The 24591-nt window shown below is 36.8% G+C and overlaps 1 protein-coding gene across 2 annotated transcripts in view; it reads right to left on the bottom strand.

Moving 5' to 3' along the window:
* Positions 1 to 24591, bottom strand: part of igsf21a (immunoglobin superfamily, member 21a) — a 291710-nt gene that overhangs the window by 202305 nt on the left and 64814 nt on the right. For both annotated transcript variants that reach the window (XM_087800827.1, XM_087800828.1), the window contains exon 2: positions 7315 to 7427. In XM_087800827.1, the coding sequence (XP_087656953.1) occupies positions 7315 to 7427 (113 nt within the window). The remainder of the gene's footprint in view (positions 1 to 7314; positions 7428 to 24591) is intronic.

Raw genomic sequence — 24591 nt, 5'->3', positions numbered from 1 at the left:
GTTTGGCCTAGCAGGCTACAACTTGAAATAAGTAGCTTTAGAAACTTTTTTATATTCATTGTACTCATTAAACACGTTAAATAAATTATGTAAAAAGGTATACAGTTTTACCACAGCAGGTTTCAGAAAACAGTGGTGGAAAAAAACAAACAAATAATCACCAAAAATAGAAAAATCTCATTTTACTTGGTAGTTTAAGTTCAACTTCTTTACAGAATCATAATACATTTTTTTAAATGTATTTAGGCCTGTAACCAATCACAAACGAGCATTCTCCGATTGCAAGACTTTCCTTCATTCGTCCGTCAGTAAATAATTGTTTTGTTGTCACGGCAACAAGTTCACAGGAGGAAAAGATTAAAAAGACAGTTCAAATATTAAAAACGTAAAATAAAAAACTTACTAGGGACCTGGAAAGTTAATAGTGTTCAGATTTAAAATATTGTTTCTGGCTCCCCCTAGTGACGGGACAGTGTACGGAAAATCGGTTGCAGTTGGCGAGTTTTTTCCAAGTGTACCTTTGTTTAAAAAACGAGTTATTCTTATTGTGTTCATTTTTGGTTTTATCTTAGTACTTTATACTCTTTAACTCCCTGATGTCTGCCGGTCACATGACACACACATACACAGACACCCTTTAGGGGGTTCAAGATTCAAAGTCATTACAGAAAATAAACAAAAGATATTATCAAAATGTTACTTATTGTTATTTTAATATGCAAAACCTCAGAGGGTCACTTTCAGCCCAAAAAAAGTGTAAAAAAAAAAAGAAAAAAAGTTGTTGTACAAACAGTTCAAATGAAAGAGAATTTATGGACGACAGGAAGAAAAACAAAACGCTTCGTGTCAGCAGTGAGTGTTTTCCAGTCTGGATCGGAGCAACGAGTTCCAATTAAAGTGAGAGCAGGATTACAAACACAGGTGAGCATCAATCAAAATAATGAAATGGCCAGAAGTACAGCCATGGAAAGAGTACCGGGGAGTCGACGCTCGATCCTGACAGGCAAGTGCTAAATTAAGGCCATGTCTTGGTGGAGAGGCTCGGTGAACTGGAGGAGTCCCGGAAGAGTTATGTCGGCCGTGATGAAGGAAGTGTGTAACGGGGGGAGCGTGGAGAGAGCAGGAGAACAGCAGCGGTTGATCCAGCGATTAAAATAAAGCACAGTGCCTTGCTCAACAGATAATCTGACAGAACACTTCGGCTCCGACGGCGTCGACAAGCATAACGGACTTGTACCGTCAGAATTAAAACATTCGTTACAAAGTACAACTAGAGGAGATTTAGGGAGGTCTGGTCATGGAGAGTACTTCTAGATCGCATGGCTGTACTTTGGTCCATACAAATACTCAGGGAAATATAAAATACTTGATACCATTTTTTATAACACGAAGAAAATAAACGAAATTTTTTTATTTAAATATTTGTATGAACAAGAATTGAAAAAAAAACTATCTTACAAAATGTAACAATTAACAGAACCACACGTTACATATGTATAGTAAAATAATATTAACAATAATTTGTGCAAACAGAAACTTCAGCTATGATAACAAGTTTCTGGTCTAAGGTATTGCAAATAATAAATAAAAATAAAAATAATACAGCTTCTTGTTGTTTCAATAATTATATGAAGAGATGCCTCTAATACTAGTCATATCAAAAAAAAATAGTATCTTATCCGGATCCATTATTTTAGTATCAATTCTTTTTGGAGTTTCTATACTTTAAAAAAAAAGCCTAGTGTCTGGTGATGGAAACAGTTTCCAGTCTCACGTTTTGGGTTGTCGTTAGTTTCTGGTAGGGTTGTCACGAGACACCAACTCTATACTAATATACATAATAATTACTTATTTACGTTCAATGCTTGATACCATTTTTTGTACACAAGGATCAAAACTTTTAAAAAAAGACCCTCCCATGTATTCATTCATTTTTAAACAAGAAAAATGCAAAAATAACATCTGTAACAATTAACAGAACCACATTTAATATTTATAATAAAAGACAAAAAACAAGAATAATAAAAACAAGTTGTGCAAAAAGAAACTGCAACAGTAATAATTGGTTCCTGGTCTGGGGTAGTGAAAACAAATAAACAAATAAATAAACAATAAAACATGGCCTCTTTTATTTGCCCCCTGTGTTACTTATTTTATAAAGTATTAATACTTTTGAGAATGAGTATCTTATCATGATAAAAAATATCTTATGATGAACACTCTTTTTTAATATAATTAACAAAAAGTAAAATATGAAAAAATCCGAAAAACAGACTCCCCGGTCGGTTAATTTGTCACTTATTTGCAATTTTTCTTTCATGCTGGAATTATTTAACTTAATTTTTTCTTTTGGAAAACATTTTGGAATAGACATTTACCAAAGACAAACATTTTTATATTTATACAAAGATTTGTACTGTATGTTATGTTTTTTTCTTTTTCTTGGAATTGTTACTATGAAATTGATAATAAAAAATATATGGTCAAGGAACCGTTTTTTAAGTACAGACATTTTTATCAGAAGCAGTATTGAAAATGCTCTATGGTCACCCAGCAGTAGTTAACATAGTAAAGAAAAGAATGATAAAATTCTCAACTATTTTAGAATCAATACTTTTTTGCTTTTCTATACTTTTGACTACAAAAAGTATCTTAACCTGCTGGGTTGCGTGTCTAAAGTTAGCAGAAAGTCCTTGATGAAGTTTTTTTTCTTCACTACATGTCTACAGTACATGTAATATCTGAATTGTACACATTTGAATGTCTTTTTTTTCTCTTTGTTCTGATGTAACTTGTCAAGGCCACATTTTTTCAAAAGCAGGATCGTATGAATGAACCTGTTGCTGCTCAGCATCGCAGGGTCACTGAAAAAACTGCCAAGCTGAATGTTTACATGTTCTTATTATGTGGAGAAAAAAACAAGTTCAACCAAGTCGTTGCGGGAAAGTAACTTTCAAACTAAATCACTGTGCGTGGAAGCACTCGTCCTTGTAAACTCGTATCCAACGTAGACTTTGACTTCAGCTGTTAATTATGAGTCTCTCGGGTCCAAACCATTACTCTTATCACCGATGCCCTTTCTTATTAGCGTGTTTGAGATACGACATCCTCTCATCAGCGTCATCTTTAATACAGCGTTCATATTTAACTCCGGCTAGCATGCATTATGCATCCAAAAAAAAAAATCCTCAAACAGAATTCGTCAGGACGCAGCAGAACCATCAAGGACTTTGCTCGTCCCTCCTTTTTTATTGGCCGATCCTCGACTTCCATCGAACGATTCCCCAGGATCTTGGTTTTTCTTTGAGGCGAGCCGATCCGTCGACAATATTTAGTCGCATAAATGACACTGATTAACAAAACTCTGGCAGCTAAGTACCAGGAGTTGATCTATAATTTACAGACGTGGTCCCCGACCTCAGGGGAGGAGACGAGCCACTTCACTTTTCTCCTGAGAACACTCGATAGGTGAAGAGCGATTTACAACCACACGAGGATCACAGGCTTTACCTTTAAGAACAACTTGACGGTGTTCATGATGTTCGGAAACTATCCGCCGCAGGATCAATGTGGAGACAGTTATGTAACAAAGTGTATTGCTTTCTTTTCTCTGGCCTTTTGAGTCAGATTCACAGGCTTGGATACGTTATTTTAACCCATATGTTTGTGTTTTTCAGGGCTGTAGAGATACATTAATCTCACAATATGGTACGACACGATATGTTTTGATACACTTGCATACTTTTCGTAACGTAACACTGAAATTTAGTCAAATCTGGTGATTGTTCCGCTTTCTTTTGGTCGAACTTAAAAGAACTAGAAGCCAAAATATGTAAGTAAGTAAGTAATATTTATTTATATAGCGCTTTTCCAGACCAGGGTCACAAAGCGCTTAAACAATCAAAACAATACTCAAAAAAGTATATACTTTAAAGATCAAGATAATACTGAGAACAACACAGGAGTTCCAGAAAATCAAGGAAAAGCCTGAACAAATAGAAACGTCTTAAGATGTTTCTTAAAGGAGTCAGTAGATCCATCAAGCGCAAATATGCCCAGCTTTAAAACATCAGCTTTGAAAGGTGTTGGAGTCGACTGTATCCTCTCGTCCTCTGTCATCGCCAGGATGTCACATGTTTTAGTTGTTCTTTTAGCTGTGGAGGACGTGATGACTGCTGCCATCTAGTGGCCGGAGGTTAAATTAAAACACCAAAATGAACAAACGTCATCAAAAATTGCATTAACACTCTTTTTTAATATAATTAACCAAAAGTCAAATATGAAAAAATCCGAAAAACAGACTCCCCGTTACGGTTTAAAGCTGGTTATCGGACTTCAGTTCTTTTGTAGCACCGACCAAAATGCTTCTGTATTTCAAACTATTGAAACATGCTTTTCGGTGCCAATTTTCTGTATCTTTTCCTGACCAAACTTGATAAAGTGTGTATTTTTCTGAAGGCAAGGCACATCAGATTAATTTGTCACTTATTTGCAATTTTTCTTTCATGCTGGAATTATTTAATTTTTTCTGTTGGAAAACATTTTGGAATGGAAATTTACCAAAGACAAACATTTTTATATTTGTACAAAGATTTGTACTGTATCTTATGTTTTTTTCTTTTTCTTGGAATTGTTACTATGAAATTGGTAATAAAAAATATATGGTCAAGGAACCGTTTTTTAAATACAGACATTTTTATCAGAAGCAGTATTGAAAATTCTTGATAGTCACCCAGCAGTAGTTAACATAGTAAAGAAAATAATGATACAATTCTAAATAGAACCATGATTAAAAAAGTAATGGAGGAAAAAAAAAGTGCAAATATTCCATATTTTTGCCTTGTTTGACTATAATTTAACCGTTACAGTGTCGTCTGCCTTCAGCAGAACCTGCGAACGACGCGAGAACTTCTGTCACGAGCGGCGAAGACAAGCGACATCTGCTCCCGCGTCTAAAAAGCTCATCAGTACGTGGCATAATGTGAAGTAAATGAATATTATCTTTCACCCGTGGCTTCAAGTGTGGCTGCTTCATGGATCAGATGAAGTCTTACACATACACAGATTTAATTATTTTTGATACACAGCAATTTAATTATCAGCGGCACTTAGGCAGGCGAGTAAACCGACTGGGATTTTAATAACTCTCGAGCCACCAGCTGTGAAGAAATGATGGCGATGACCAGTGGTTCGAGAAATCATGTTTGGGGGGGAAAAAAAAAAGGAGGAAAAACGTCACTGCCGCCTGCACAGCTGGCAAAGGTTTCTGAATCCTGCCTGATGACAGAATGAGGCTCGTTCAACTCACACTGGGACCATTACTACAAACTGATGATGCACCAACTTTGCAAGACTTTGTTGCTTTAAAAGAAAAGTGCATGTTTTCAATGATGTGACAAGAAAATGAATTTGTGTGAGTCAGTTCCAACACCTGACCTACTTAAGAGGAACACAAAATCTCACAGTTTTTTGTTTTTGATTCCATTTTTAACAGTTTTATCAACATCCTCACCACAACAAAGTGTTAGTTATGACTAATCTTTCCATGTCAGCTCGATCACTTCTATTTGAAGTATTATTTGATCGTTTTCATGATAGTTTTTTATTATTTTTATTCTTATTATAGTTTGTATTGTGTTTTATTCAATTCATTATTGGTCATATCTTGTCCAGAAACTGTTTCCTTTAACTGAGGAAACTTAAACTTAGGAAAATTAGGTCACAACACGATCTGCATCTGAAAATCCATGTGTTTGTATCTTCTCGTTTAGACTATTGTAACAGTTGATTTGGGTGTTTAAACAAGAAGGATCTGTCTCGCCTGCAGTTCATACAAAACTCTGCAGCGAGAATTCTGATCCGCTCTAGTAGAAGAACTCACATTTTTCCGATCCTTAAAACTCTTCTCTGGCTTTCAGGATCAAGTTTAAAATTCTGGTTCTTACTTTCAGATCTATTCATGGTCAGACCTTCCATCACTGATCTGATCCAGACTTATACCCCAGCTCGGGCTCTGAGGTCTGTGGATCAGAATCTACTGATGGTTCCTGAACTTCAGGACCAGAGGAGAGAAATCCTTCCAGACTGTTGCTCCTAAGCTTTGGAACCATCTCTGTGTTTGATGATCTACTGACTCCTTCAAGAAACATCTTAAGACCTTTTTATTTGTTCTTGTCCCTGATTTTCTGGAACTACTGTGTTTGTCTTATGTGTCTTGATCTTTTTAAAGTTTATATGTTAGCTTTATATTGTTTCTGATTGTTAAAGCGCTTCGTGACCCTGGTCTAGAAATAACCTTGACTTTACTCACTTACGTTGGTTGTTGTGGTTTTTATTATGTTTAATTCATTCTATTATGGTTTAGTTATTTTTATAAGTGTACTGTGTGTCTTAATATAATGTGTTTGTGTGTGTAAACAGCTGTGACTACCCAGATCAAAACTAATCGATAAGTCAAGTCACACACATTCATGTAAAAAATGTTGGTTTTCCATGTTTAAGAAACAACTTCTGTTTGTTTGAAGTAAATTCTTTTTTGAACATTTGGGATTTAAGAAGGTCTGCCTTACAATAATTGTCCAGGCTTCAGGCAAGAAACAAAAAAACATTCTTGAGCTTTAAATATGTTTTTTTTAGAAGTAAAATATCATAATGTAATTTAACCAGCTAACAGTGCTGTGCTTGTGCACAAATAAATTGATGTAAGAAGAACATTTAATTTAGTTATAATAGAGTTTTTATCTCACCTATTTACTTTTACAAAAAGCCCTTAACTTGTTTTTTTCATTTTAAATCCATTATTGTGTCAGATCAGCAATATTGATAATAATATATGTCATAAAGTTGTGTATTGTGATGAAGTTCTACTCATTGATATTCTGCTGTAATAAAGACTCAAACTTTATATGAAACAGCAGGGCTGGATAATTTGTCTCCATCATTTAACAAAATACAAAATAATAAAACATCAGGTCCATATAAAGTGCTGTAGGTGAATGCACCAAAAAACAAGCATTGATTCACCGATCAATGTCCACTTCGTTTTCACACAACAACTCAACAACACTAGAAAAATGGTTTAGCAAGAAGTTGTAAATCAATGCAGTAAAGTTAGCGCTTATAATGAACTGCACATTTTGACACCTCTAACCTTAGAATACCATTAACCTGGAAACAATTGAACGTATTACTCACTGAAAAGACAGAATTCAGCTAAAGTTCAAAAAGAAACATATGTTTGTTTTTTATTGACTGACGCATCTCCGAACAAAGCGCTCGCCTCGAAGCACGAACATGTGAATCGTCTCTACTCACCCTGTACCAGACGATTTCTCGGAGCCTTCCGTCCGTTTTGAAGTTACACTTGAGGGTGACGGTCTCGCCCACGACGACAGGAGGCAGGGGCTCGATGGTAACAGTCAAATATCCTGGAAAAAGAAACATTTCGATGTCATTTTTAAAATAAAAACTAGAACAAAGTGCAAATTAAAAAGAACAAAGTGCAAGGGATGACAAAGTGCAAACATAAAGAAAAAAGATCAAAGGAAATAATGCAAAGAAAAGTAAGTAAGTAAGTAATTTGTATTTATTTAGCGCTTTTCCAGTCAGAGATACGATATATGCAAATTCTTGTTTTAGTTCCACAATAAAGATTTATATGTTTTAATGTATTACACGAAAATAAGTCAGGCATAACATCGGCCATTTTTTCGACTCCATCTCAAGAGACTTGGACCAATCAAAGTCAATGACGATGCTAAAGTCAAATGCATCTTAACACCAGAAAATTGCTCGTAGACCTGGACAAGCAGCTCATTTCCACCCAGAATTCAGTTTTTTATTTTAAATATTATACTACATTTAAATCAGATTTTACGACAGACTATTGTTTTCTGGTAGAACACTTGTGCCTTCCCATGGTGTCGTAACATCAAAGTTCCCGCCTAAAGCAAGTTTCTTTAGCGACCCTAAAACAACGTTGCATTGGACAACAACACTCTGGTACCACAACCACACCAAATACTTTATTATTTGATTGTATGTCTGGACTTTGTATAGTGTTTGACAAAATTACTTTCATACTTTGCTATTATTCCTGTAAATTATACTAACATCGAAATAAAGCAAGTGAACTGAACTTTGAACTAGTCCATGTAGAAAGTGAATTTATGGTGAATCGAAATAGTTTGTAAAGTAAAAGAAGAAGATTAGATTACATTAGATTAGAAATACTTTATTAATCCCTTCGGGGAATTGAGTTTCCAGTTCAAAGCAGACGATAGTTTCATAAGAACAAGAACGAAGGGCAAATAAAAGAACAAAGTGCAAGGTATGACAAAGTGCAAATTTAAAGAACATGGATCAAAGAAAAAGGATCCAAAGATTATCATGAGTAACATAGTCTTGCCCCCAAATTCAGAATCAAACAGTCTACTAGCACAAGACAAGTGGATTTTAGAATCCTGACGAACACAAGCGTCGACTCGTCAAAATTCAAGATTGTATTCAGCGTTAATATAACCTTTACACAACGACACACTCAAGCTCCCTTTTTTCGTCTTAAAAACATGCATCCATTTCAACGTCAACACGACCCACACCCTATGTTGCGTGAAGCCACATAAACTGCCAATTTGGAAACATCTAACGATGATTTATCCCTTTCTACTCCACCGCTGGTTCGTTGGCAAGCACCTGCCGCACGGGGCCGACTTCCACCAGAAGAAATAAGCAACAATCGCGCTTTGAACGCTTCCAGAATTTAACGAGGGAACCGCAGCTTGTGAAAGAGAGCGAACGGCCATCAGAGCGAGGTATGAAACACAAGCGAGAGAACCCGGCGCTGGATAATCGTCTTGATAAAAGGCGTATAAACCCGAACGATGTCTGCCGGTCGCATCTGCGGGTCATCATCACATTTGAGGTCTCAATAAAAACGAGGCTTCATTTCCACTTGATCAATTCCTCGAATGTGAAAATCCTCAGTGAGATAAATCAAAAGGAGACATTTTAATTTAAAAAAAAAGGGGGCCAAGAAAAACTCATAAATATTTGAGCAACACAAAGTGACCTGACTTTTTCACATCACTTCTTGTTTGTTTATTCCGAGGCTGTGATGATTTTTTTTTGTTGTTGGTCTTTTTGGAAACATAATTTAACTAAGTGCTCAATTTTTCTAATTGATGGCGCGAGGTGGAGGCAATCAGAGGGAGATGACTGCCTTCGGTAATTTCGTGACAGGTAGATTAAGTACGACGGATGATACAGACCAGTGACGCTCTGTGTTTGTTTGCTGTTTTCAAGAGTGGAGGGAAGGTTGTCGGAGATAATTAGCTACGAGGGCGAAAAGACGAAAAACATTCTTCACCGATTTTTATTTATGCTAATTTTAATAGCCTCCGATGCGTTCACGGTATTTCTGACACGCAATTTAGATAGTTTTGTTATCTCCATGAAGATCTGAAAATAATACATGTTTTTCTCATGATGCACTAGCGAACATCAGTTTGTTGAGTAACTCATAGTATTATTATTATTATTATTTCAGATAGTTCAATTAAGTAAGTAACTAAGTAAGTAATATTTATTTATATAGCGCTTTTCCAGACCAGGGTCACAAAGCGCTTTAACAATCAAAACAATACTCAAAAAAGTATATACTTTAAAGATCAAGATAATACTGAGAACAACACAGGAGTTCCAGAAAATCAAGGAAAAGCCTTAAGTTACTCTTTTACTTAAAGTAACAACTTTACTAACACTTTAATCAAAAGTTTGCATGGGCCCAGTAGGAAAAACCAAAGTTTTATAAATATAAAATATAAAATACCTTTATGTATTAAAAAATTATAAAAATAATAATCAAGTTTAAAGTTATTATTAAAAAAATAAATGTTTATTTCTTTTTCTTCTAGTTTCTCAGTAATTTATTTATTTTCCCCTGTTTTCTTTGCTTTTTTTATCGAGATACATTGTGTAAATTTTACACGTAGTATATATAGTTGACAATCCAAGATGTCTTCCCTTGACTAGAAACAGGAAGCAGGTAGAAGGTACTTTACTACAATGAAAGTGATAGATCAACCAAAATTCCCCTCATTTTTTACTCACCCTCATGTCGACTAAGGGTTGGGATTATTCACAAGTAATCTGTATCTTTTTTAGAGTTATAGACAAAAACGTTTGTTCATTTTAATGTAGCGACTGGAGCTCAGTTGTCTTCGTCTTCATCTTCGTCCGATAATTTGAAATTATTTGCCAACAAAATAAAAAAAGTCTATATTTTAAGATTGTTTGTAGTGGAAGCTAAAAGGCTAACATGCTACACAGACAGGAAACGCTCTCGGTAAATCTCACGCAAGTGTTTCCTGTCTGTGAAGCATGTTAGCCTTTTAGCTTCCGCTTCAAAAAACCTTAAATATAGACTTGTTTAATGTATTACTGAACCGTTTCTAATGTTGAGGCACCAATACAAGAGTTACAATTGAGTAGGATGGAGGTGTTTGGATGTTTTTAAGTATCTTTTTGGATGAAAAAAAAAAACGAGCTCCGGTCGTAAACTCTAAGTCAACCTGGAGGTCGGTAAAACATTAGTGAAACTTATGAGTATTCCTTCAATGAAATGAAGCTGTGAATTAATTGTATCCCAAGATTTATGTTCTCAAACACAAGCGGGTTCATCTATTTTTGATACAGCAACACTTCCACATCTCAACAGTCGTAATCAGGTGGAATAACGTTAGGACTCTTCTGCGTGAGTTGACAATAACTACTCCGCCTAAAGACATGACACCTCCCCCAGGACGCCGGCTCCACCGACCCACCTCCCAATAACATCAGAGCAGCATGTAAAGATTTTCCTCTCCGTCCTCGCTAATGCCGAGAATAACAAGTGATAATCAGGGCAGAGACCGGCTCGAGTTGACAAAGATTAGCGTGTTTCTCGAGTCAGTGCACCTGGAAACGCTTATTAAAGAATCTTCATTCAATCAGAAGGATGAAGAGATCTCTCCGGAGTTTAATTGAACTGATAAACCTTTTAGCGGACTGCATGCTATTAACACGGAGCCCACGATCTTAGAGAAAATCCCGACCGCTTAGTCGGAACCCACAAGAGAAGATTCTTGAAGCCGTTTCCAGTTGGGTGTGTAGATGGTTGTGATTTACCATCAGGAGAGAAAAGTCCAATTTCCCTCCGGAATTCTTTTACTCACCGGGGGATACGCAGGGGGTTGTACAGTTTTTAGAAGAGTCGCCGGGAGGTAAAAACTCAAGGATCGATGTGACCAGAATTAATTCTGGTTTATAAATGTTGAATCAATCAACTATTCAACTATATGTTGAATCGTAACAATCTCAAAACACTTTATAGTTCAATCAATGCAATAAGATGCTACAAATCAATGTGGCTAATCATTTACTGACTGTTGCCGTACGTATGGAGTTGACTTAAAAATAAAATAAAAATATATGCATGTTAACAGAATGCTTGTTATTATTTAATTTATTTTAAGGGGGGATGTATAAAATAGTGATGAAGCTTCATGAAGCAGTGTCATTATCTGCAGAGTCCACTAGATGGCGCCACCTACTGACACTGTTTAATGATGCTTCATCAACACAAAACGACAGGGAAAAAGCGACAGTAAGACAACAAAAAAGTTAAGAGGTTAAAAAAGAATTAAAGGGAAAACTACAAAACATAAATCAAGTCGAACAACCCAGTTTAAAAAAAAAAGTGTTTTAAGGAGAGTCAGTGTGAAGAAGAAAGATCTCATATTTGGTCACATTTGACCATGTGAACATCAGCCAAATATGTACAATGAATTTATACCAAGAGAGAATGCTTGTATGTAGCATATAAATTAAATACTTTATCATTCAACCATTAAACCTGAGCCGTGTGCGTGGAACCATCAGTAGATTCTGATCCACAGACCTCAGAGCCCGAGCTGGGGTGTAAGGCTGGATCAGATCAGTGATGTAAGGAGGAGCCTGACCATGAATAGCTCTGAAAGTAAGAACCAGAATTTTAAAGTTGATCCTGAAAGAAACTGGAAGTTTTCTAAGTTTAGAGATTTTTCTCAGTTGAAGGAAACAGTTTCTGGTCAGTTTTCTTCAGTGTCGAACAAGAGACATGTCTTTATCAAATACAACACCCAGGTTTCTCAGGCTCAGTTTGACAGACTGACCTAAGTCACCCAAGTACTGACTCAACCCTGGAATCTTATCATCAGGAGCAATAACCAGTGTTTCAGTTTTGTCCACATTTAACTGTAGAGTGTTTTCACTCAGCCATTGTTTGATTTCTAGCAAACAATTGACTAAGCTGTTCAGCCTCTGGGGCTCAGTTGGATCAAAAGAGCAGTAGAGCTGGATGTCATCAGCAAAAATGTGATAAGAAACATCTGGAAATCTCTGAATGATTTTACCGAGGGGAACTAAGTACAGCAAAAACAATAAAGGACCCAGAACAGAACCTTGAGGGACTCCACACAACAGATCTGCCGATTCAGACCTCATTTGATTGGCAGATACACTAAAACTGCGCCCAGAAAGGTAAGATGAGAACCATTCTAACACAGACCCAGACAGTCCCACTTCATCCCTCAGTCTTCTCAGCAGGATCTGGTGATCAACTGTGTCAAAGGCTGAGGACAGATCCAAGAGAACCAGAACAGTGAATTTACCAGAGTCAGCCGACATCATGATGTCATACATTACATGCTTATGCAAATAGACTCTGATTGTACAAATATAAACGTAACATTTTCTTAGCAGATTTGCCATTATGACCATTGAGTTTTTATTTGTAATACCTATATAACATGGGTAAGTTACAAACACATTTTGTACACATTTATTAAAGTGTCCAACGACAATAGTGCCTCGACATTCGATCGAATCACAAATCTACATTGTCAGGACAAATTGAAGATAAAAGAGGATTAGAGAAGAACATAGTATTGTGTGGTATCAAGGCTACACGCCCTCAGCTCTTTCTGAATTTACCAACATCCGTTTTGTTGCATCCATGAGAGAAAAGACCTTTGGTGGAAAAACCAAGTGGAAAAACAACTCGGCCCAGAGCATCCTGACATTAACATTAGGCAACAAGCCAGTGGCTCTTTTCTTTGTGTATAGTTCTAACAGCCAGTTGTGTTTGTGTGGCGTTAAGGTTTGAATACAAACAAACACTTTTTAACGGATCCTGCTTTTCATTTTCTTAACTGAAGTCGGATTGATGTGGCAGAGACCTCAATACTTCATATTTTAACTCAACATACTTCATAATGTGCAGTTTTTGTAACTCAATACTTCATATTTTAACTCAACACACTTCTTAATGTGCAGTTGTTGTAACTCATGAATATAAACCAGAACATGAAGTCGCCTTGTCCTTGTTGCCGAGGTTTACATTCATGTCTACTTTTGTGGCCCTCGAGATCACAAACTGTTCTTCAATCTAACGTTGGCCAGATTCATACAGAAAATATTCCAGTAGTTCAAAAAAGTTAAAATCCATAAAAGCTTCTATCAAACTATTCACCATCTGAAAAACTGTAATTGGTGCCAATTAGCGTCAGTGCGGTTGGTTCTGAATGGCCGCACTGAACATGTTTCAGCTGAATTATGTCAAATTGAATCTCTTTATTAACCTGTGTTTTTCACGGTCAATACAAAAACTAGATCCTCCGGGATTTTAAACAATGTCAAAATGGCACACAAAACAAATGGCGCTATGGTTGAGGGTGGGAGTTCATCGATAGCCTGAGGCGGCTCAAATAAAACGAACTTGGGGTATGTGTAGTTGTTTACAAGCAGCTGCGCATTATAACCCCCTCCTAATCCCATTACAGGAAACCCCTTCCAGTAGTTATCAGACACGAAATATTTAATCTTGTAGACCCACTCTGACTAGGCACTAAATTATAGAGAACAGATGAATCACAAAAGTAACTACACCGTATTCTAGACTATAAGGTGAATTTAAAATCCTTAAATGCATCCAATATCCACAGTGTGCCTGATAAGCCTTAAATTATTCATGGTTGTACTTACTGACCTCGAATATATTTAATGTCATACATGGCGCTCACAAATCTTTCAAAATGTTGTTTGACGTTGAAGCTGTACCACAAATTACCCTAATAATTCTCCAGAAGGCTACACTTTTAATACTACAAAGCCACACCATATTTATTTTGTAATTTACGAACAGCTTAAACTCTGTATAAGTACAATAAACACGTATGTGTGGATACAATTTTAACAATCAACATTTTTTTGAGACCATAGTCTCCCATCTGAGACCCACATCAACAGCAGCTCTGATCGCTTGCAGGCATGTTTAAATTGGTAGGAAATGAAGGCAGAGAAAGGAAAAAAAACAAGTAAACAATTTTTTCTAAATGGTTATGTTTTATTAACCGGGAAACAATTTACACATGTCAAAGTTGACAACTCTAAAACAAACCTAAGCTACACGTTGGTTTTGCAGAACTGACAAAGTATTTAGTCTCGCTTGAGGGGTTTTTATCCCAGTGTCAACTAAATATTAAAACAAAAAAAAACACGTCAAAACTTATTTAGAATCAATAACTGGCAAACGTATGCCCTCTGGTGGGCACCAACCTATGAATGCACTTTGAGAGCGCAGACCTCTTCCAAGCAGCCCGATTGCTGGCCTAGATTTAACGCTCATTCTTTAGGGTGTTGGTTTTTGATATGATCTTTAGTAGAAATTTGCAGGATGTTTTTGTTTCCTGTTTCCTGATCCAAGAATCTTTTGATTGATTCGTCAATTAGTGGTAGAAATTCTATGTTAACCATTTATAAGCAATTGCGCTTCATAACCTGCTTCTAATCCTATTACAGCAAACACCTTCCAGTAGTTATCAGACACACAAGTTCATTTACCATAGTCTTCGGAGTATAAGGTGCATTCAAAATCCTTAAATGAATCCAAAATCGACAGTGAACACAATAAACCTTATATATAAACGTTGAAAACCACGAAGCCGTACTGCAAGTTACCGAAGACACCATAGCTACTACGTATATTACTCGGTAAGGCTCAATAACAATATTCTTTGCGGAGTAATACTATGAAGCCACATTATATTAATTTACAAACATTATAAACAATGTATTTGATTGATTTGTCATTTACTGGTAAAACCCACGTGACCTGCTTTACACAAAAATAGTAAAACAAATAAAGGGGAATACATTATTCAAAGACGTGTAATGCAAACGGTAATCTGTAACAACGCCAGAAAATAATCGTGTTTTGTTTTTTTGCCCCCAAATATCATTGTTTTCTGAAAATTTCCAACACAGATGTTAGCAAAAAGACACCCTCATCAGCATAAGTAAATATTTTCCAAAATGTGTTTGTATTGAGGCTCAAAGCGCTATTTAATCCCAGCAGAGGCGTCTTGATTTGAATATGTTTGTATACGGTGAAGCATCTCCACGGAAAGAATAGAGACAAAAGAAAAAAACATCTTAAATTAGAGGCAACTATATTTTACACCTCAGACTAAACTCATTTAAAGAGGCAGGGCTTCAAAAGATCTCATGACTTCAGCGACTGCATTCTCCCAGGAGGCCCTAACAAGTTTTGTCAGGCATTGTAAGCACCTTTGGTTCAGCTGAGCTTAAATTTCACAGGCAGAAATTCCTGTATTGTGTTTGAGCCGAACAATATCGATCCTTCCTGTGTTTCCTCCAGGCCTGCAGTGGCAGCAGAAAAAGAAAGAAAAGGCGTTGGGTTCCATTATAAAACTGGGATCCTCCTCCACAGAGGTGCATTTGTCATGAATCAGAACTTGTTCACTGGTGACCCTATCGTGAAATAAAACATCTAAAGCTCAAAATCTACAATTACTACCTTGTTTTTTAAACTGATAGTTGTTTGGAGGAGCTTGGAAATCAATCCAGTAAATTGAGGCAGGTGTGTTTATTTGGCAGGAAGGTGAATATCGGATGGTATTTCGGGGCCGGAGTGGCCAGAGAGCACATGGCTTTTAATTGGCTCATATTAGTTGGTTGCAGAGGCAGACGTTGGCCCCGCGGCTTGTCTTAATCCATCAGAGGCGCTGTTGGAGCAACATCTAATGAGGGCTGCAAACTATGCTTTCTGCCATTAATAACAGCAATTTGCCAAGATGCAATGAGAAAACAAAGCGGGCCCCGGTGATGGACTGGCCCAAAATGTGGCTGTTATTGTGTGCCGTGATTTATGGCTCTGGCCTACCTTTGCCTGGGTGTCAGAGCGACTAAATATACGAGGAAAAAAAAAAAAGATGAAGTTTCTCGAGTCTCTCAGTCAACGGGGGAAGATAGTGGAAAAATAAACGATCCTTAGATATGACTGATAATCACGAGTAGATTATGAAGCTTAGCTGCGAAGAGAAAGTGAATAGATATTCTTCTACGTTGGCGAGAGAGTGTTTTTGTCGTCGTATTGACTTTCTTTTCAGAGCGGCCAGTCCTTTTATTTTCTCTTTTTTTAACAAATATAAAACAACTTATAGAGAAAATTCAACTGTAAAAGTAAATACTTGATCAAAAAGAGCTATTTGTTTGTTGTTAAACTTGAAGAAAGCTACTTTTACTAAGCCAAACATCACCAAGATTATAAATAATTCAGTCTAACTACTTAAGAACTACTGAGACAACAAGTGAGGGCCTCGCATTACTTTGAAGAAATCAAGTTAGTTATTCATTTTGTGTAATGCTTCAGGAAAACATGTATTTGCAGTTTTTCAGGCAATTTCATTCACATTTTTGTTCAAATCAACTTCAAAACTCTTAATGTTCAGTCAAATAAACAACAATTGATTTAATCTAAAGCAAAAATAATTAAAAAAACAAAAACAAACCTTAGCTATTATTTGATTTAAAATAAGTATGTGGTAGTAAAACAGTAGTAAATGTAATTTTCAATACTAATTAGATTATTTATTAATATAGCATTATTATCTTAAAACGAGATGAACATTTCCATCTTATACTTGGTACATCAATAGTGACATCTACTGAATATGAGCTCTTTCTAAAAACTTGATTTACATGTTTAATTATATGGTTTCGGTGAAGCGGGGTTATTTTATGAAGGTAAAATGAGTGCATAAGTCAAATCAAGGGTTTGTGGGACTTATGCACTCGTTTTACCTTCGTACTTTCTTACAAGAGTAGCTCTGACAAAACGTTTCTGTTGAGAGTTGTGATTGTTCTGAACAATAGTTAGGGTTAGTTTGGTCTCAGCCAAGAATAACTGTAAGTAACTGAACGATTATTTAATTTTGGGATATAATCGCGATTTTTAAAATGTGATTAGCAAAGGTTGCAATTTCATGAAGCTTCATCAGCATCATTGGTGTCAGAAGTAACAGCTTGTTTTTCTTGCTATAATGTATTTTCTCAACGTCTCTTTACTACCACCGTGAAATGTGAGCGACACATATATTTGTAACGTGTGCGTTTGTGGATATTTCTGCAAACCAATAGAACAACTTGTATTATTAGTATTTTCAAATGTAGACTGTCTGTAAGGACACTAGAAGTATAAGTTACAAAAAATATTGATAAATATTTTGATGAGTGTGAATCTGTAGCGTTAACCAAAAACAACCATTTTGTTCAGAGTCGGCTCGTCACGTGACTTTTGTATTACAGGAGATGCACTTAAAAATGAGAGATTGAAGTGAAGTGAAACCTGGAAGAAATAGGTAGACTTTAAAATAAGATAAAACATTTTTATATTATTATTTTGTACTTCATTTAAATCAGATCAAGATTTTATTCAGAATACGATCAATTATTCATCCATAATGGTTCGTCTACTTCTGTTCTTCTTCCAAAATACTTAAGGACGGTATTAAAATATACTTATGATCGTGAAAAGTCCAAAGCATGTTTTCACGGCGACATTAGTACATATGAGCTCATGTTTGGAGGTGAAGTTCTGAAGGACACATTTGACAAACTAGAAAATAAAATATAAGAAATGCTGCAGATAAATCCACCAGGAAAAAGTGATTAGAAAGATTATCATCTGGAAAAAAAAGAGGCGACATAAAGAGATAAGTATCTTCAACGCAGGGTTGACGCATGAAATAACTCTTAGAAAGTTCGCTTTTCCAAACCACCTGACCCCCAAAGCAGCATCTGTGTGTCACTATAACTAACTGTTATGCTACTTGAAACGGAAATAGAGGTTAGCGTCTCCTCAAGGCACGGGGGGGGTAAAAAAAAGGATATATACTTTGAGAGAAGGTCTTCTTCGGTGCACAAACAGTGCCATCCGAGTGATTTACTGTTTAATGACATGCTTCAGCTTCAAGTGTGTCATCGCCCGGCTGCTGTAATCCACTGGCCTCCCACAAGCTCACACAGTCACGGGGAACTCTATCAGTGGCTCTTCAATCTGGAGGGCCTCAGGCATGTGGAATTATCATGTCATTGTTGAGTAAAGTCAGAGCCAGGGAGAAAATGCAGCCAGTCTTCCCACACAGAGTTAGTCAGATGCAGTGGGGTGTATATCACAGGCACAGTTAGCTCGCTGACTAAAGCAATTAATCTCCGCTACATCCCACTCTCTCCCTTTTTCTATCGCGGCGTTTGTGCGCATCGCGTTGGAGAGGCTGCTTATTTTTCCCTGACTTGACATGAAGCTTTTGAATCTTCTTGTCGTGTGAGTTTCACGAGGCGCCCGTGGGGTGTGAGGATGGCAATCGCTGAAACCCCTGCCCTGCGAAGCTTAAACATGATGAAATGATCTGCTGCCTTCCCACAAGATGAAAGGACACGCGTACGCTGAGAGTCATAATTTGCCGCTAGTCAACTACGTATAGCTATTTACCTTTGACGTTAATGTGATGCAAATATATGTGTACCATTTGCATTTATTTGCACAAATGCAGGGGGCGCTGTAGGTAATTAAGTCAAACCGGCCTAAGATCGACTTGTGACAAAAGAAGGTGACAGATCTAAATTCAATTCCCCCCCCGTGGCAATATTCCTAAACATCAAGCCAAGATGTCATAATCCCAGTTTAGGGGATTATTTAAGTGTCACAAGCCATGTAACTGTGTGAAGTTTTATTTATTTATTTATTTGTTTGATGCGGCAGTGAGGCTATAAAATGTGCTTCACTACTGGGGGTGTCAACGTTAAAAAAATGTCCAAACATGTAGTCAAGGATTGTAACTGTTTACCCGAAGTTGCACTATATAACCACTAGAGGGTTATCTCTCAATTCAAATACGTCCTAATCCCATGACAGCAAAGCCCTTCCAGTAGTTGTCAGTTTTATTATTTTAGATACACTTCAAATAGCTAATAAATCATTTTCATAAAAATGCACCTTATGATCCATATTTTCATTTTGCGCAAGTTACCATAGTATTACTGCACACATGTTCATAGTATTTCTCTGTGAGTCACCGTAGGTTGACTGTGCAAGTTCCTGTTGCATTACTCAGTAGGTCACTGTAGTATTTCTTTACAAGTCACCATAGTATTTCTCCATGAGTTACAGTACTATTACTCTGCGAGTCACCATATTATTACTCCACGAGTCACCGTTGTATTACTATGTGAGTCACCGTAGTATTACTCCCTAGTCACCATAGTAATACTCCCAAGTCACCGTAGTAATACTCCACGAGTCACCGTAGTATTAGTCCGTGAGTCAACATGGTATTACTTCGCGACTCATCGTAGTATTACTTTCCGAGTCATCATGGTATTACTCCGCTACTCATCGTAGTATTACTCCGTGAGTCATCATAGTATTACTCCGCGAGCCGTTGTAATATTACTCCGTGAATCACTGTACCATTACTTTGCAAATCACTCTAATATTGCTCCACAAGTCACCGTAGTATTACTCAACAAGTCATTGTTGTATCACTACACATGTTACTGTATTATTACTCCACAAATTACTGAAGTATTAACTGCAAATCACCCTTGTATTACTCTGCAAGTCACCGTAGTATTACTCCACGAGTCATCATAGTATTACTCTGCAAATCACCCTTGTATTACTCTGCGAGTCACCATATTATTACTCCACGAGTTCAGTTGTATTACTATGTGAGTCACCTTAGTATTACTCCCTAGTCACCGTAGTAATACTCCCAAGTCACCGTAGTAATACTCCACGAGTCACCGTAGTATTAGTCCGTGAGTCAACATGGTATTACTTCGCGACTCATCGTAGTATTACTTTCCGAGTCATCATGGTATTTCTCCGCTACTCATCGTAGTATTACTCCGTGAGTCATCATAGTATTACTCCGCGAGCCGTTGTAATATTACTCCGTGAATCACTGTACCATTACTTTGCAAATCACTCTAATATTGCTCCACAAGTCACCGTAGTAGTACTCAACAAGTCATTGTTGTATCACTACACATGTTACTGTATTATTACTCCACAAATTACTGAAGTATTAACTGCAAATCACCCTTGTATTACTCTGCAAGTCACCGTAGTATTACTCCACGAGTCATCATAGTATTACTCTGCAAATCACCCTTGTATTACTCTGCGAGTCACCATATTATTACTCCACGAGTTCAGTTGTATTACTATGTGAGTCACCGTAGTATTACTCCCTAGTCACCGTAGTAATACTCCCAAGTCACCGTAGTAATACTCCACGAGTCACCGTAGTATTAGTCCGTGAGTCAACATGGTATTACTTCGCGACTCATCGTAGTATTACTTTCCGAGTCATCATGGTATTACTCCGCTACTCATCGTAGTATTACTCCACGAGTCATCATAGTATTACTCTGCAAGTCACCGTAGTATTACTCCAGGAGTCATCATAGTATTACTCCGCAAGTCATTGTAGTATTACTCATTCAAATGAAAGAGGCACAAAACACCGTTAAATGAAATATGAGTTCCGTGAAACTGTTTCTCATCTCATTAAGCAGCTGCTACCATCACCCTCTTCTCTTCATCCATAAAAATCACACTTTGGTCATTTGGAATCTTTGGTTTCCGCTGCAGCTTCAGGATGCATAATAAAGATAGAGCAGCGTAATATCTGACCATGCAAGTGGCCCCTGGAGAGCGACACTTCACGGTCACACCATCAGGAAATATGACACACGGGGAACTGTTGGGTGAAGATAAGGCGCCTGTGGTCCGGGGAAGTGAGGAACCAAATGTTCCGTCCAGTCGCGTCTCACGTAAAACTACATGATTGATATCAACGATGTGCGTTCGCCGCGGCTGCGGCAATAACCTGAACCTTCTGTGCATTGTTTGCGTTTAATGGACGATTACAAATGCTGGACGTGCATTTAGGTCAGTGCACAGTAGAACCATGAGTGCAAATGAAGTGAATCGTCTTGACCTTTGACCTGATGAAGCACATTCATCACAACCTGATCCTCTTATCGCATATTCTTTAAAGTACATTTTAAATATTTGTTTGTCTTTTATAAGCAATTTCCATGTTTTTTTTTGTTGTTTTTTAAGGGGTGGAAAAAACATTTGTCGATGAGCCTACTGGGTCTTTTTAAGCTTCCTGGTTCCAGTCCGCTGTGTCAGATTACCAATTCCCTTAGTTTATTTTTAAAAATGTATTGTGTGTGTGTGTGTGTGTTTCTAAATCTCAACGCACTTTTCTTTTGTACTTAATTGTCATCGTTACCATACTGCGTGTGTGTTGACTTCTACGGTATTATTATTTTTTTAATTTTATTATTGCCTTTTAGTTTCTTTTAGTCCATCTTGTCAGTTTTAATTTTTTTAAATGAAAAGTTAAAAAAGCAGACCTGAGCAAAGTGGGGCAAAAATGTTATATAGTATAATTCATTTCTAGTCTCTACATTGTTTTGTCCTCAGTCTATGTCATTTTTGCAAGTATTTATTGAGCCCCGGACAGATTTAAGTGAATATGAAAATAGTATTTAAAATAAAGTTGGATTTAATTTTTTTTTAAATAGCATGTTGGTACAAAAAAGTAATAATTTTAGCTAAATTCAGCTTGATTTTATACTTTTTACCTTTAGACTTTACCTCTAAATAGCTTGATTGTTATTTTAACATACTTATTATTTATTTATTTAGTGGAGTAAAAGTATCATGATGTTCTACTCTATCTTAATCTTTGTCTTTGATCAATGTTCTTTATCTATAGACTTAGATTGTATCATCTTGTTCTTTCTATTTATTTCTCTTTGTTCTTGTTCTTATTTTTATGAATAATTGCTGTGTCTAATTGGAAAACAAAAAAAAAATTCTAAAGGAGACCTCCCGAGGGACCAATAAAGTTCTACCAACCTACCTACTTAATTTTTACTTTAAATGCTTTGTTAGTTTCAAATATCTTTAGAAAAAACCCCCAAGAAAAACAACATATATATTTCCTTTTTAATCATTCAATACCATGTTTATTTATTACATAATGTAATTACTGTCATATCTATATATAGTTTTCCCCTCACCGTGTGAAAAGAGGACAAATAAAAGTTGGATTATTTTCAGGAAATTCTCTTAAGTTTAAGACATTATTTAACATTATCGATGCTCGATCATGAAGCTGACGATAAAGCCGTTTCTTCCCTTGACTGACATGTCTCCAAATTATATAAGGGCTGCTAAATCAACAGCCCTCTGAGTGATGTGCACGTGGATTCCACTTCTCTGGAGAGATGCTGTAAAAGTGACACAGGTGCTTGAAAAGCTGCCAGTCGCTCCTCACTCCGGCGTGGAAGACGTTTGGTTGATAGATGGGATGCAAACCGCCTGACTCATTATTTTCCTCCGACTACATGAGAAAAAAGGTCAAGCGCAGCAGATTTTGGTATGTGAGCGTGCATATCTCTTTTTTATTTGTATTGAAAACTTGACACAGCAGTACATCTGTGACGTGACAGCAGGGGGTTTAGTCGAGGCCACGTCCACAGCTGAGTGAGTCCGAAGGTTGCTGTGCGGTCAGATCCACGGATCACTGGAAAAGTTGAGGAATCATCGTCAGTTGTGTAGATTGTCCATTTGATCTGTGATTGTATTGTGATGTTGTGTGTTTTTTTTTGTATTATTTGGGATAAGAGTAGCTTAGTTTTCTGTTTTGAATTAATTTAATTTATTTATTCATGGTGTTTTTCCTACTTCACTGATCATAACACCAAGACTGAAAAGAACATTTTATCGACGATCCTTCTGGGTCTACTTAAGCTTCCTGGTTCCAGTCCGCTGTGTCAGATTGCCAATTCTGCTAAATTGGTAAAGTTAAATTCTCTTTCGTTTCTTGTTTCATCTTGTGCACTTCCCTCGGTGTGTATTTTGAATTTCTTCCATGTGTGTGTGTGTTTCTGAATCTCAACCTACTTTTCTATACTGAAGTATTACTCTCAAATCACCGTAGTATTACTCTCCAAGTCATTGTGTTATTACTCCGAAAGTCACTGTAGTATTACTCTGCATTTTTGTCATTTAAATGACTTTAAGTTCAATTAAATATGAACTTGATTATTTATTGTTATCCTTACCATCCTACGTGTGTGTTGACTTGTACAGTATTATTATTTTTTACATTTTACTATTCTCTCTTATTTTATTTTAGTCAATCTTGTCTGTTTTACACTTTTTACTCTTCCCTTTTTTGTGTTCTCGATCTCCACACACTTATGTTTCCTACATATTATTATTATCTTTACCATTCTACGTGTGTGTTGACCGCTATGCTATTATTATTTTTTTATTTTTAATATTTACTTCCCATTTCTTTTAGTCCGTCTTGTCTGTGTTACCTTTTTTTTACTTTTCCCGTTTGTGTTTACCCGAATATCCACACACTTGTGTTTCCTAATTTATTGTTATCTATACCATTCCACGTGTGTGTTGACCGCTACAACTCCATCACTCTATCAGGTCACCACATGCATTTCAGTCCAGTGAGTCCTGGGTTTTGTGACACGTGGGAAGATTTTTGTTTCTTGTGTAGATCTTTAGAACTAGTGTTACTATTACCATCAAAATGACTGTAACTAAAGATTTCATCTTTCAGTTTTACTGATAATCCTGCCATTTCTATTTATTCTTTTTTTCACCAAGGAGCGATGATTAAATAAGTCTTACGTCCAAGTATGTGGAAACCAGATAAAATCATCCTTTGTATAAAGGAAGAAGTACTTTCTGTTCCTTTCAAATAAAACATAGGACAAATACAAGGTCCGATTTTCAAAAGGAAACCACTCCTTCCAATCGAAAGGTCATGTGCACCTTGAAGTGACGGACAAACAGGCTGGTAAAGAAAGGATAAAAACAGGTGGAACAGGCAGCAACTAGCAGACAAAAGCCTGAATGAAAAAAGCTCAACAACGTCGTTGGTCTCTCCACTAACAACGGAGAGTTTCCTGCACAAGGATCAGTCCTTGTTTCTGTATTCACAGCCACCACGCTTGCGTCATGGGTCATGGGCAATGGCAGGAAACGAGGGAGCGGGAAGTGGGCAGAGCAGGCGCCATTTGGAATATTAAACGGGGGAAGATTTGGAGAACAAGTCAAGAATAGAGGAATTGAAACACAGTTGAGTTGCTTTATCCATGTGA

This window comes from Callionymus lyra, chromosome 10, assembly GCF_982586985.1.
Source record: "Callionymus lyra chromosome 10, fCalLyr1.hap1.1, whole genome shotgun sequence".
In the NCBI taxonomy this organism is placed as follows: domain Eukaryota; kingdom Metazoa; phylum Chordata; class Actinopteri; order Syngnathiformes; family Callionymidae; genus Callionymus; species Callionymus lyra.
Note: the sequence above shows the minus strand (reverse complement) of the source record. Positions and strands in the feature narration are given on the sequence as shown.